Source organism: Notothenia coriiceps, unplaced genomic scaffold (assembly GCF_000735185.1).
Source record: "Notothenia coriiceps isolate Sejong01 unplaced genomic scaffold, NC01 NC01_scaffold00005785, whole genome shotgun sequence".
NCBI classification, from domain to species: domain Eukaryota; kingdom Metazoa; phylum Chordata; class Actinopteri; order Perciformes; family Nototheniidae; genus Notothenia; species Notothenia coriiceps.
The window spans coordinates 196,388-208,421 of NW_011338486.1; the positions used below are offsets into that span (position 1 = coordinate 196,388).

Genomic DNA, 12,034 nt, shown 5'->3' on the forward strand with positions numbered 1-12,034 from the left:
TGCACCATGATTACAAATGGTGAAATACAATGTAAAACTACCAAAAAATACCAGCTCACTAAAACACAACCGCTCAACTCAACGCAACTACTAACTCTACCCACGGTCAGAGAGCGGAGATGTTTCCCCTTTGTTATGTAATATGACGCGTTTGACGTATGACCTTAAAAAAAAGCCGTTTTTAAGAGCCGAGCTCAAAATTGCTCCTTTCCCTCTGAATTCCTGCCCTTATGTCTCGTAAAACATATCAAATCCTACATTCACTTTTTTAATTGTAATTTTCAAGCAAGTTTAAGCATAAATGTAGAAAAAAAAAAACCTGCAAGATGCTCTTTAATCCTAAACACACATCAAGTTATCTTGTGTCAGCCACAGTACTCACAGAGCCACAAACACACCTGTTACTTAAGCTTTCTTATCTTAACCATAAATCTTTGGGCTAAGAACAAATCATGCATTCTTGCCTAAACCTTACCAAGTGGACCTGGTTTAAAAAGTAGAACAGGAGCTGTGTCCTAGTTCTAAGCTTTGTTGTTGGGTTTATAGAAAACGACAACATTTTTTTTTAAAGATGAGGAAAAATGAACCCTGCACTATTTGATTCAAGCGATCAGAACTACAAGGTGGCCCCCATTTTCAAAACCTGGTATAACCAATTACACGCCGTTAATAAATATCAAATAAAATGAAAACAATGGCAATGTCGGAAATAAATGGTCTAATTCAAAATCAATACATAATTTGTGACACAATCACATCAATACACTTTATTCATTAGTGTTCCTAAGCAGGTATTGATTGCTTGAAATCTGATTAAGACCAGAACTTATTTAATAAAAGGAAACATGCCTGACATGTGTTTTGAAACTGAACGGTTACAGCTGAAAAATGTTTTTCTGGTGTTTCTCTGCCAGCCTAATGTCAAAATGTTTCAGATTTCTAAGCAAGACTTAGCAAAGCAAAATCTTGTTATCCCTCCACTCATCTGTTTCCTCTTATGATGCGGTGATGTTACATTAATGGTTTGTGAAATCAATTCAAGCCAGGAGCTTTTATGTCTGGTAAATAACATTTGATTGGCTTGAATATTTTTGTTATTACTGCTGCATGCACAAATGAAAGATTTCTCACACTAAACGTTTATATGGTGTTCATGTTCCACATTGAAGTGGGTTGGTGTGTTTGATGAAAGACAGATAAAAGTGTTGCTCTTTTGGTTTAAAACGGTATGTGTGTTTGAAAACCCACTCACTCACCATGACAGTTGAAGCCAATCTCCTTGTGGCATTTCTTAGAGCAACCGTCCCCATCCAGAAGATTAGTGTCGTCACAATCTTCTGTCCTACAATGAGAAAATGATCATTAACATCACTATCATTATCAAGACCTTAATTTCACATGCAATGTACATTTACAATGTGTAATTGGTCATGTTAACATCAAGTGCACAAACCCCTGGATGAGGCCGTCTCCACAGTAGGATTGCCCGTGGGTGTAGAGGAGAGATGGGGACGGGTCGCTGAGGAGTACTTCTGCTTCCACTTGGATTGTGTAGTGGTACCTGACTCCCTGCCTTACAGAGCTAGAGAGGAGAGGAGAGGAGGAAGACAGAAGAATATTAGAGAGGAGAAGAGACGGGAGAGGAGAAAAGAGGATGAATTGATGAGAAGATAAGACATGAGATAAGAGGAGGGGAGGAAAGAAAAAGGGAGTGGATAGATATAAAGAAAGAAAGAAAGAAGAAAAGAGAAAAGAAAAGTGGGTAGGGGAGGAAGAGGAGAAGAGAAAGGAAAGCAAGATAAGAGAGGAAAGCAAATGGTTTTGAGATTCCTTGAAATTGTACAAAAATATTGGCACTCTAAAATTATAAAACAGAATTCCAGAGTTTGTTATGTTCTTTCGAGGAGTATTAGGCAAGGTTTGTATTGGTCCTCAAAAGAACATAATCTTCACAGGCTTGATCGATACAATGACTCATTCACAAACAACGTAAGTAAGAACTAATTGGTGCCAATGTAGTGCATCAGGATCTAATTATTTTGTGTTCTCTTACTTTGTGCTATGTAGAGAGAGAACATTGTATTTGCTGTGTGTCCCAGTCCCCTCTAAAAAAATCGATTCTGCATTAATCTGATAGATTCTGCAAGTTTTCAGTGTGTAACCTTGTATCCCATGACCTTAAAGCCCCCGGGCAGGAAGTGTGTTTTATGATACTTTGGCTGCAGTGTCTGGACTATTGATATGTTTGTTGGCTGTGTCTATAAAAAGAGAATCCTCCCTATTTCTTCCAGCATAGATCTCCTACGTCGTCTAGTGTTAAAATGTAAACAGGAGAATAAGAAATTATTCAGTACCTGAGGTCTGGTCTATTTCCAAAGAAATGTCCTTTATTAATTATGGATCAGAGAAGGAAGCTTGAAAAACACCTTCCACCCCTATCCATCTATAATGGGCTATATCCTGCAACCTTATTCCTCCTCGCTGCTCTCAGGGACCTCTTTATGATAATTATGGCGAGGTTTAGGTCATCCTTTCCCCTTTCCCTTGTTGCACTCTGCACTTCCTACCTACATGCCTAATTCCCTATTGAACTAGTAAACTTAATTAACAAAAATCATTGGCAATTCTTTTTTTTCTTTTTTTAATGACGTCATAGGAAATGTCCAATAAAATGTAGATATGTTAAAAAATGTGTTTAAACTGCACAGCAGCATATGATCATTAGATTAAACACTCGATAGCCGTTGTTTAAAGTATAACAACAAATATGTAATTGTCTGAAAAGGTTTTTTATTTTATACGGTCTCTATAAACGACCACTTTTGCTGGCAGGCTTGTTGTAAGACAGAAGGGCGAGAATTTATTTGCAAGTGTTAATAATGGCACACACTTTGGGAATGACTATCCTGTAAAGGCAATCATATCACTGTTGTTACAATGAGTCAGAATAATAATGAAAAGACAGAGCTATAGAGAGTTGCGATATTAGCGTTGCATTCGAGTGTTCACCCGACATTCATGCGACACTCTAGCAGATAAATAGTGTTTGTATGGGTCTGTATCTTTATTTAGACTTTCTGGTATAAACTACAATATTATATGTCTCGCCCAACTTTCTTTTTTATCATCCCACCCTCCCTTATTCGCGCTACCTTATTTTCTAAACTCATTGCTCCCAGACTCTCTCTTCTCCTAACATCAACCCCTCTCTGCCCTCCTCAGTCCCACATAACTCAAATCCCACAGGTTCTTACATCTTTTTGCACTTAGACACAGCTTGTGTAACACAGGAGATGTGTTCCCTGAAAAATAAACTGTTGTTGAGGCTGCATCCACCTCCAACGTCTGCCTTGCTCTGCAAAATAGCAACAGCTTCTTAGAAACAATCAGTGCCATTTGAAACTTTTGAAATCAGCCCCAGATGATCTGCAATCAAGTGACACAACTGTCATAAACTTGAAACTCTTTGGTTAGAATTTGAAAGAAAATCCTGGCTTGGGGCTTTACATTTGGATTCTGGTTGCATTTGGACAACCCACAGGACACTGTACAAACGTTTTCAACTTGGTCCTGAAACCTCAGCATGCTTTTGATTGAGTATATGCTTGTTGAAACAAATTTTGGATCAGTAGCCACAGCTCGACATCCACACGTTGGAATCATTTGTGTTCTGAGCTTTTCAAACAGAAACAGACCCAAACACTTTTGAAAGACAGATAACTGTGGATTAGCAGATCGGAGGACCCAGTCGAAGAGGTACGCTGCTGAAACTTAAACTCCAAGTTGCCCCTAAAAAAACGTTATTTTCCTCTGAGGCTGCTGATGTCTGACAAGGCAGCGTGTCTTTATTTGTGTAGGTGTGTCTACGTGTGTTAGTGTACGCAGCAATGGTGATTGGCAAAAACATTATGTTATAAATATTAGTTTACACGTAAAAAAAAAACGATTTGGGAACTTGCCTCAGAGGCAGTCCTCGGTATTCAAGTGTATTTTAAACCCAACTGTCAATTCCCATGACATATTGCGATCACTCCCACCCGTTTAGATAATTTTCCAGCTGGTATTACAATGTGAGTGACCTTAGGTAGACTTAACTGCAGTAAAAGCAAATCAATTAATGATTTTTACTCGAAGTACACCTGTCAACGTTGGAACCTACCTGTCGGTGAACGTCTGCTGTGTCTGAGGCGGGGGGGACTTGCTGGCGAAGGGCGGCTGCCGCTGAATCCTGTAAACCAGGGGTTGGCAGCCGGCGCACAGAGGGCTGCCGGGGCCTGAAGACAACATGGCGGCGTCGATCTCCATCTTCTCGTCGAAGGTGCAGAGTTTTATAGTGGCAACGGCAGCATTGTTGGTGTCGAGGCGCAACGTGAGGGGCATGTCGCAAAAGACGTGCTGCGGTCCGAGATTGATGCTTTTCCCCGTGTCTGTTATCAGCTCTATGTTGGCTATAGCTGGGTTATCTGTGACAAGGAAATACAGATATATGAGCTACAGACGTATGTCAGCTGTTATTTCTGGCATTTTGAACTTGATTGTCAATCTCGGATTGGGTTTTAACTGGAGGCCAGAATATCTGGGTTTTACTTATGTATTCACAGACAATAGAAAATGTATTTCTCACATGGTTGAATATCTATGCACAATGAACAACTTTCTTAGATCATTCTGACTGGCCAAAAACAAATGTCCGGCATGGCCTCAGGTACCATGCTGTAGATATAAAATCCGAATCCAATTTAGTTTGGATTGCCAATATCACAAGTTCACATTTATTTCAAGGGGATTTACAGTCTGTTCAGATGAAAAACATGCATTACATTACATTACAACAAAGACAATCCAAATAGCTAAAATAATAATGTGAATGTATAAATAAATGAATGATCCAGGAGGTTGCCAAAAGCTTCCCAGTGCTGCCCAAAAGGACGATTAAGGACGATTCATGATCCAGATGTAACATTTAATACTGACGAAGAAAACTACTGAGGAAGTACAACTAAAGGCTGGTTCTAGGCAAGCCTGAGCCAGCCCTAACTATAAGCATTATCACTTAGGAAAGTCTTAATCCTTAGGAGTTACAGAGTGACACTTACTTGATGAAATGTAGGTGACCCAAAGGGTGAGTGCGTGTGGGACGATTAGGTGGAGGAACCGTAGTGTGAGGGTGCAGCCCTCAGTGTCGGGACACGGCGAGGTCACATTTGTGTCATAAAGGCTGAGCTCAGGACTCCAGGCCTGGAGGCTGGGGTCACAGGGCTGCTCCACATCGGGCGGGCCTGGGGTTTAATGACATTGCACAGACGTACGTATTGGTAATCATGTACAGAAAAAAACTGTCAATTATTTGGTCCACGCAATAACCTTGCCTTGTAGGGTCTGATTTAACAAATACCAGAGCAATGCTTTTACCAGCACACGTATTCTCATTTGTAACAAGGGAGAGAGAGTTTAAGTTCCAGTTAAGAAAGAAAGAGTCATTCTTCCTTATTTCAAACATGAAAAAAACCTAGTACTAACACCATGACGCAAGGCAAAATGACGTGTTAATGGTTACAGTGTTAGTGATTAGCACAATGGCATCAAATTACGTTAATTTACGTTATTTTCAGCTCTGCCCCAAAGAGCCCAATAAAATCAGGATGTTACTGAGGTGTTAGACATTTCACAACCACTGTGATTAGCCATCTGTAGAAATAACACTAGATCGCTAAACTGACAGAAAGACAAAGACAGCCAGTTAAAAACAGCCTTAAAATGCACCAGTACTGGCCCAAAAATACTGTCCCATAGACTTACATTGGGAAAACGATGTCTTGCCTTATAGCCCTTCTTAAATAAATCCTTACGTCCTAAAAGTTGTAACTTGCACTAATAGCCAAATCCAGACTTGTTTTCCCACCTCTGCTCATGTGAATAAATGGAGTCTGAGCAGCTGGGAGGCGCGGTAAAAGGAAACGCAAGTGATTTGTCTCTGGGCCACATTGAGCGCCAAGGTTTTCATTTAATGTTATACTTTGCGGGAGTTTTCGTTTAATTTTATACTCTGTAGTCAAACGTTGGGGCTTGATGTGCCACGGAGCAACTTTTTAAAGCAATTAACAAGTTGCCACCTCATGCGCTATACTCTTTATATGTCCATGACTTCCATCGTCTTCTAACAGTAGGCTTAGAATTGTGATATTAGATTTTCATTACCCCTATACAGGCAGAGACGTTGAAGACCTACCTTTCATCCCTGTCTTTACCCCCAGCAAATTGAAATTCACTGAACATTGTGCTGCACCTCGCGTTTTGAGTAATAAGCTACTAGATTCAGCACATAAACTACTGTAATCCTTCTCAACGGGCTGAAAACGCGAACAAGTCTAGATTGTGGCAAAGGCAACATTTTCAGGAAATGTAAAAAGACAATGTCAACAATTCTAGCCAACAGTTTGTTGCCATTATACTTGTGTTGTTGTCTTGCCAGCCATGATATCCGCTTTGAATTTGTCCAATTTCCCCTCTCACTTTGTCTACCCATCTCCGTTGGCTGACAAAGTGACCCCCACGCATCAAGTGGGAAAAAGTGAAAAGGAAGCCAGCAGACTGGCTGTCTCCTCAGCTGTGTGCATACCACTGTTTAGAGTAAGACTGTAATTGACTCTTTATCATCATTATGATCCCGCAGCGAAAGAGAGGGAGCCGTAATCCCCCCCGTTTCTCCTCGCCGCTTGTTTTCAAAGCATAAATTCCTGCAGAGGATTTCCACATATTTGGGTCGAGTTTCCACGGAAGAGAAAGGGAGTGTTATTGTGTTCGCGAGGTATTTCTTTCTCTCTTACTGTATATCTCTTTCTTTCTCTTTTTTGTTATTGTTTGCTTCCTTTTGGTCCTTTTTTTTTTCTTGTCTCTTTTCCCCTCACCCTACATGCCAAAGCAAACCGGGCTTCTGCAGAGATTATGATTGGAATAACAAGGACCATGTGCTTACACCAAGCATAATGTTTCAAAGTGCAGTGCTGCGAGATACAACTCTTTTGGCTTATTTGTTTATGACGGAGGCTTAATGTCTGAACAGCACCCAAACGTTACCCAGAGTAGACGTTGGTTAATAATCCTTGTTCTCGCTTTGGCTAAAATAAGACAGAGACAGAGAGAGGTCTGTAGCAGAGTGCAATTATCATTTAATGATTTTCTGCTTTTTCCTCTTCCAGGAGCCATTAGCCTTGCACGCACCTGAAATTTACAGGGCAGAGATGTGTGTATGTGTGTGTGGAGGGGGGGGGGGGTTGGATGGGGGGGGTTGATCTGCTTTGTGGAAACAAGAGACAGAAGCAGAAATCAACGACACAGACTCAAACATGAAACCACCACTACAAAAAAGTATTGATCGGGAAGAGTTTATCAGGCGAAGCACATACAAATAATCTATGATTGAGTAAATGATTACTAAAGAAACACCCTCCACTCTCAGTGTTGATATGTAGCTGTGGCTTCACATGCAGCCTGTATGGATGTTGCAATAAGAAAAAAATATCACAATTCTGAACTTTATTCTTTTTTTTTTGTTGGTTAAAGATATAAATATTCACCCTATTTTTTTGGGCCGGATTAGCCTTTATTGGAGATGACAGTGTTGATATGTGTATATGGTTCCAGGCCAGATTCAAACCTGGCTCCTCCACACGGGAAATGAGTCCCGATACATTCACCATTTTTTTTAACAAACACACAGTTTTTGTTTTTTTTACTGACCGACTGCTTCCTCGGGGGTCCAGTAGCCTGACGTGTCACAGATGCGAGGTGATGTAGCCTCCGAGGCATATTGGTGCAAAACGCCGTCTTTCTCACAGTCTCCGCAGTTGATTCCAGACACATGGAATGAGGAGCTGGGTCAAATGAAAAAAGAGTTGCGTGCGATATTATATCATGTTTTTTTTTTAAGAACAGACCTATAATAATGTTGGACCAACTTGCCTCTTTTTTTGTTTTACTCCAGATGGATTCAATATAAATACAAAATTGTGTATTTTTACACTTTGTGCTTAAAGGTCCCATGACATGGCCATTTGTACTGGTCATAATTCCATTGTTGAGGTATACACATTGATTTCTCATACAGCATCTCTATATAGTATGTGTAAACGGCTTGTTGGAGCTCCTGCCCCCTCCCCCCTCCTTATGAGGCCACTGTGCTCTGATTGGTCAGCTCGCCCACTCTGTTCTGATGAGTCCACCACCGTTACAGCTGAACATCAGTGATTATGTGTTACAATGGCGTTAGCAACCAGAAATGACACCAGTACGGACAAACAGATGAGAATGCTACGTGGGGTCTGTGTGCCGTGTTGGCGGGACGTTGCGAGGCTCGCTGCTGCGAGGAGCGGACAGTGTGAGCTGGGTTCATTCCCTGCTTGCTCCGTGGGATCTGCGGGACAGCGAGACATCACGAATGGACGCGGGAAGGCGGGGGTGCTGAGGGGGCTGCACTAGCACCCGCACCCCCCCCCCCCACCCAAACGCGGCGCACTTAAGAGTGTAAGCGTGCCACAATTTCGCGCTGCGAGGCTCCACTAAGCACAGCCCCCGCGTGTGTCACAGTTTCGCCGCTGAGAGTGTGTGTGTGTGTCTGTGTGTGTGTGTGTGTGTGTGTGTGTGTGTGTGTGTTGTGTGTGTGTGTGTGTCAAACGCGGCGCACTTACAGTGTAAGCGTGCCACAATTTCGCCGCTGCGAGGCTCCACTAGCACCCCCCCGCGTGTGTCACAGTTTCGCCGCTGAGAGAGTGTGTGTGTGTGTGTGTGTGTGTGTGTGTGTGTGTGTGTGTGTGAGGAGCTCCGCGGATTGGTCCAATGGGTCCATTTGGGTATGGTCACGTCACTGTACCCAGGAAGAAAAAGAGAAATCTCCAACGAGGCGTTCTGGGGCAGCATAGACAGGTATTTTCTGTGTTAGAGGGTGTACTTTGAGGGTTTGTGACTTTGCAGACTGTTTACATGCAGAAAAACCTTCATAACACACAAGGGGACGGGTAATAACCGGAAAAGCATGACATGGGACCTTTAAGAACCCATGCAGTCATACTCGTACAGTACCTCTGGTAAAGCATTCCCCTCAAAGGTGGCAGCCAATAGATGGAGACAGAATCTGGACTCTGGTCCGTCACTATGGGGGCCAGAGGGATGGGAGACGGCTGCTGGTCCATTAGCCACTTCTGGTAGACCAAATCCAGATAACAGTGCATTCGGGCCACTTGGTTGGGGGTGAAATGGTTGGTGCAGTTGTCATCTGATGTGGTGAAATAAAAAAAATCAGTGTTTATCATTTTAAACACTAACCTCCATTTAACCTAATTTCTAATCACTCAAATATTTAGCTTACTGGAAGATATTGAAGAAAATAGGTTCTCGGTGAAATCACAAGCAAAATAATGACTGTAAATATCAATGTTGCTCTTATTATCGTATAAAGCAAGCACAATTAGCCAACTTAGTCCTTGCAAAACCCATTTAAAAACGAAATGTAGTTTACACAGTACTTGTACTTCCTGCTTGTGTGGCTGTGTCATTCAAATGTCAAGAGGTACATAACTTTTCCATTAGAAGACTTATGACAGACTGTAGTAACAAAGAACCATGTGTTTGTTCTCCTTTTGTCTTGAATAGAAAAAGCCCTGGTTCTAATTATGCATGGATGTTACTGTATACATGATGTCTATACCATGTCCTCTATCTACAGTGTACATTCTTCATGTAATGTAAATAACTTGTTCTCCGGGTCATTGGTTATTTCAACATGTCTAAAAGCATAGCTACAAGTAAGGAGAGATGTTTTCATCACTGTACCTGTGTAACTCATGTAGTTGCTATAAGGTGTGTTGTGGTACATGGTGACTCCGCAGGAATCATTGACGGTTCCGGGATCATGGCAGGCTTTTGATTTGGGTGTTGGTGCAGTGTCAGCACACAGATCTCCTGTCTCCATGGATGGGGTGGTCTCCTGCAAGGGCATAAGACAGAAATACAAGCAAATGATCACAGGAGAGTGAAAAGCCCTATCCAAGGAGGCATGTCTAAGCCTAAAAGAGAACGGCAAACCTATAATCTAGTTTGCTTAATTTAACCCATTTTACTACACTACTTATTTGTTCTTTTTTGCATTCATTGTTTTAACATTTATTTATTGTTTTTCTGAGAATAAATATTACAACGACTGAAGAAGGACACATTCCCAGAAAATAATTTATATATAAACTGTATGATACAGAATTATGAACAAGAGGAGAACATTTATCAGTCCTACCTGACATGGGTCATCACAAGAGTCCCGCTCGCTCACCCCCTTGAAAACATGGTAAAGTCCAAGTATGTGGCCCATCTCATGAATCATGGTGTTCTGGTGGCCCATGGTACCAAAGTAGGACGGGCTCAGAACCATCCCACCTGAGGACAGAAGATGATATTTAAAGTGTGTGTCATAATACAATTATATCTTGAACTGTTTGTCTTACAAGCTGATGTTGGTCTCTGACTCATAAGAGTTATAAATATATCTCTGGTGACATGTTAGTGAAGTTTTGCAAGCATTCACAAGTTGCAAATCTAAAACTGCCATTCAAGACTGTAACCCCTTATTCCTCCACGTTGATGGGATGTAATGATTTGGAAAATTGTCCTTCAGCAGGTGAACAAAGCCATGTTGGATAAACTACCATCTTATATCTGCTCCCTGATCTCTCGGCAAATTTAAAGTAGTTATTGCCTGAGATCGCATGCTGTGGTTCTATTAAATGTGCCAAGTGCTAGGACTGTCTTAGGGAAGAAAGCTTTTAGATGTGCAGCTCCACTAACTTGGAAAATAATTGGAAAATTACCAATCTGGTACCACTACATGTTTTTATAGCTTGGTTGGATGCTACACAATCAGATGCTGTTGGTACCTGTACATGTGGATAGATATGTAAATTGTAATCCCTGTAAATGTTACTGTATGATGTCCTTTTGTTGTTCTGTTGTTTATGTTTTTATGTCTTCATGTGGAGCCTACTGCTGCAGGTCTCCCTTGAAAAAGAGATCATTGATCTCAATGGGATTTCACCTGGATAAATGAAGGTTTTTAATTGAATTGAACTGTTTCAGTGCCCTTTGGCACGACAATCAATAGGAGGAAATCCCCTGGTATGGTTACTGTTGTATGTCTAAAAACACTAAACCATGTTCAGATCCACTAACCGTTTACGATTGTTTTTTAATGAGATTTCAGAAGCACCCAACAAAACAACTGATCGCAAGCAAATGTGTTATTGCTGTGAAAATCTAGAGCTGTGAAGCTATTTAACTCGTGTTTTACGCTCTGCTACGGAATTTCCAAAAGAGAAACAGACCTCCATAGTAAAACGACTAAGCACTGTGATATTTAAAACCAATTAGGAATAAAGTAAAACTTTACTACTCTAAACCAAAAACAGGAAACAGGATACGGTAAGGTGGCTACAGCTGGATGCGCGCCAGTTTTGCCAGCTTTGAATATAGAGGAATACCCTGCAGTGCAGAAACCTTGTATTCACCATTTTTCCTCATTTCGCTAATAACTGACACCTCACTACGCTCTCTTTAGAATACAGATATAGTTTCATGACCAAAATATACAACGAAATTCCACAGCCACTAAAGATGTGATTGGGGGAAAAATCATAAAAACGAAATCACTGTAAAACAACCGAGAAAGGTGCATACAATTGAAAACATTGAATATACAAAATTGTTACCAATGTTACCAACTACTTGAATGCATGAGTTGGTTTGAGATACATTTATATGTATATGCTTTATAAGTTCATTACCATTTAAGGAGTTTTGTTAAGAGGTAGTGAATGACTCACAGCTAAAGCAGTGTAAATGGTAGGTGGGAAGGCTGGATACATAGAGTATACAGATCAAAATGACTTGGATTCTGCTCAAATTCTGTTAACCAATTTCAATAAAGTGTGGTACTAAGTAAATGTTTTGGTGTTGATGTGGTAACAGGATTTGTGAACTTTGCTGCTTTATG

The 12,034-nt window shown here is 41.0% G+C and overlaps 1 protein-coding gene across 1 annotated transcript in view; it reads right to left on the reverse strand.

Annotated features, from left to right (window-relative positions):
• The window catches only part of pappa2 (pappalysin 2), a 76,560-nt gene that overhangs the window by 46,405 nt on the left and 18,121 nt on the right, over positions 1-12,034 (reverse strand). Inside the window, exons 6-13 of the mRNA XM_010768507.1 lie at positions 10,286-10,425; positions 9,829-9,982; positions 9,079-9,271; positions 7,741-7,874; positions 5,097-5,279; positions 4,160-4,463; positions 1,454-1,582; positions 1,257-1,342 (exon numbers count right to left, since the gene is read on the reverse strand). Coding sequence (XP_010766809.1) covers positions 1,257-1,342; positions 1,454-1,582; positions 4,160-4,463; positions 5,097-5,279; positions 7,741-7,874; positions 9,079-9,271; positions 9,829-9,982; positions 10,286-10,425 — 1,323 coding nt within the window. The remainder of the gene's footprint in view (positions 1-1,256; positions 1,343-1,453; positions 1,583-4,159; positions 4,464-5,096; positions 5,280-7,740; positions 7,875-9,078; positions 9,272-9,828; positions 9,983-10,285; positions 10,426-12,034) is intronic.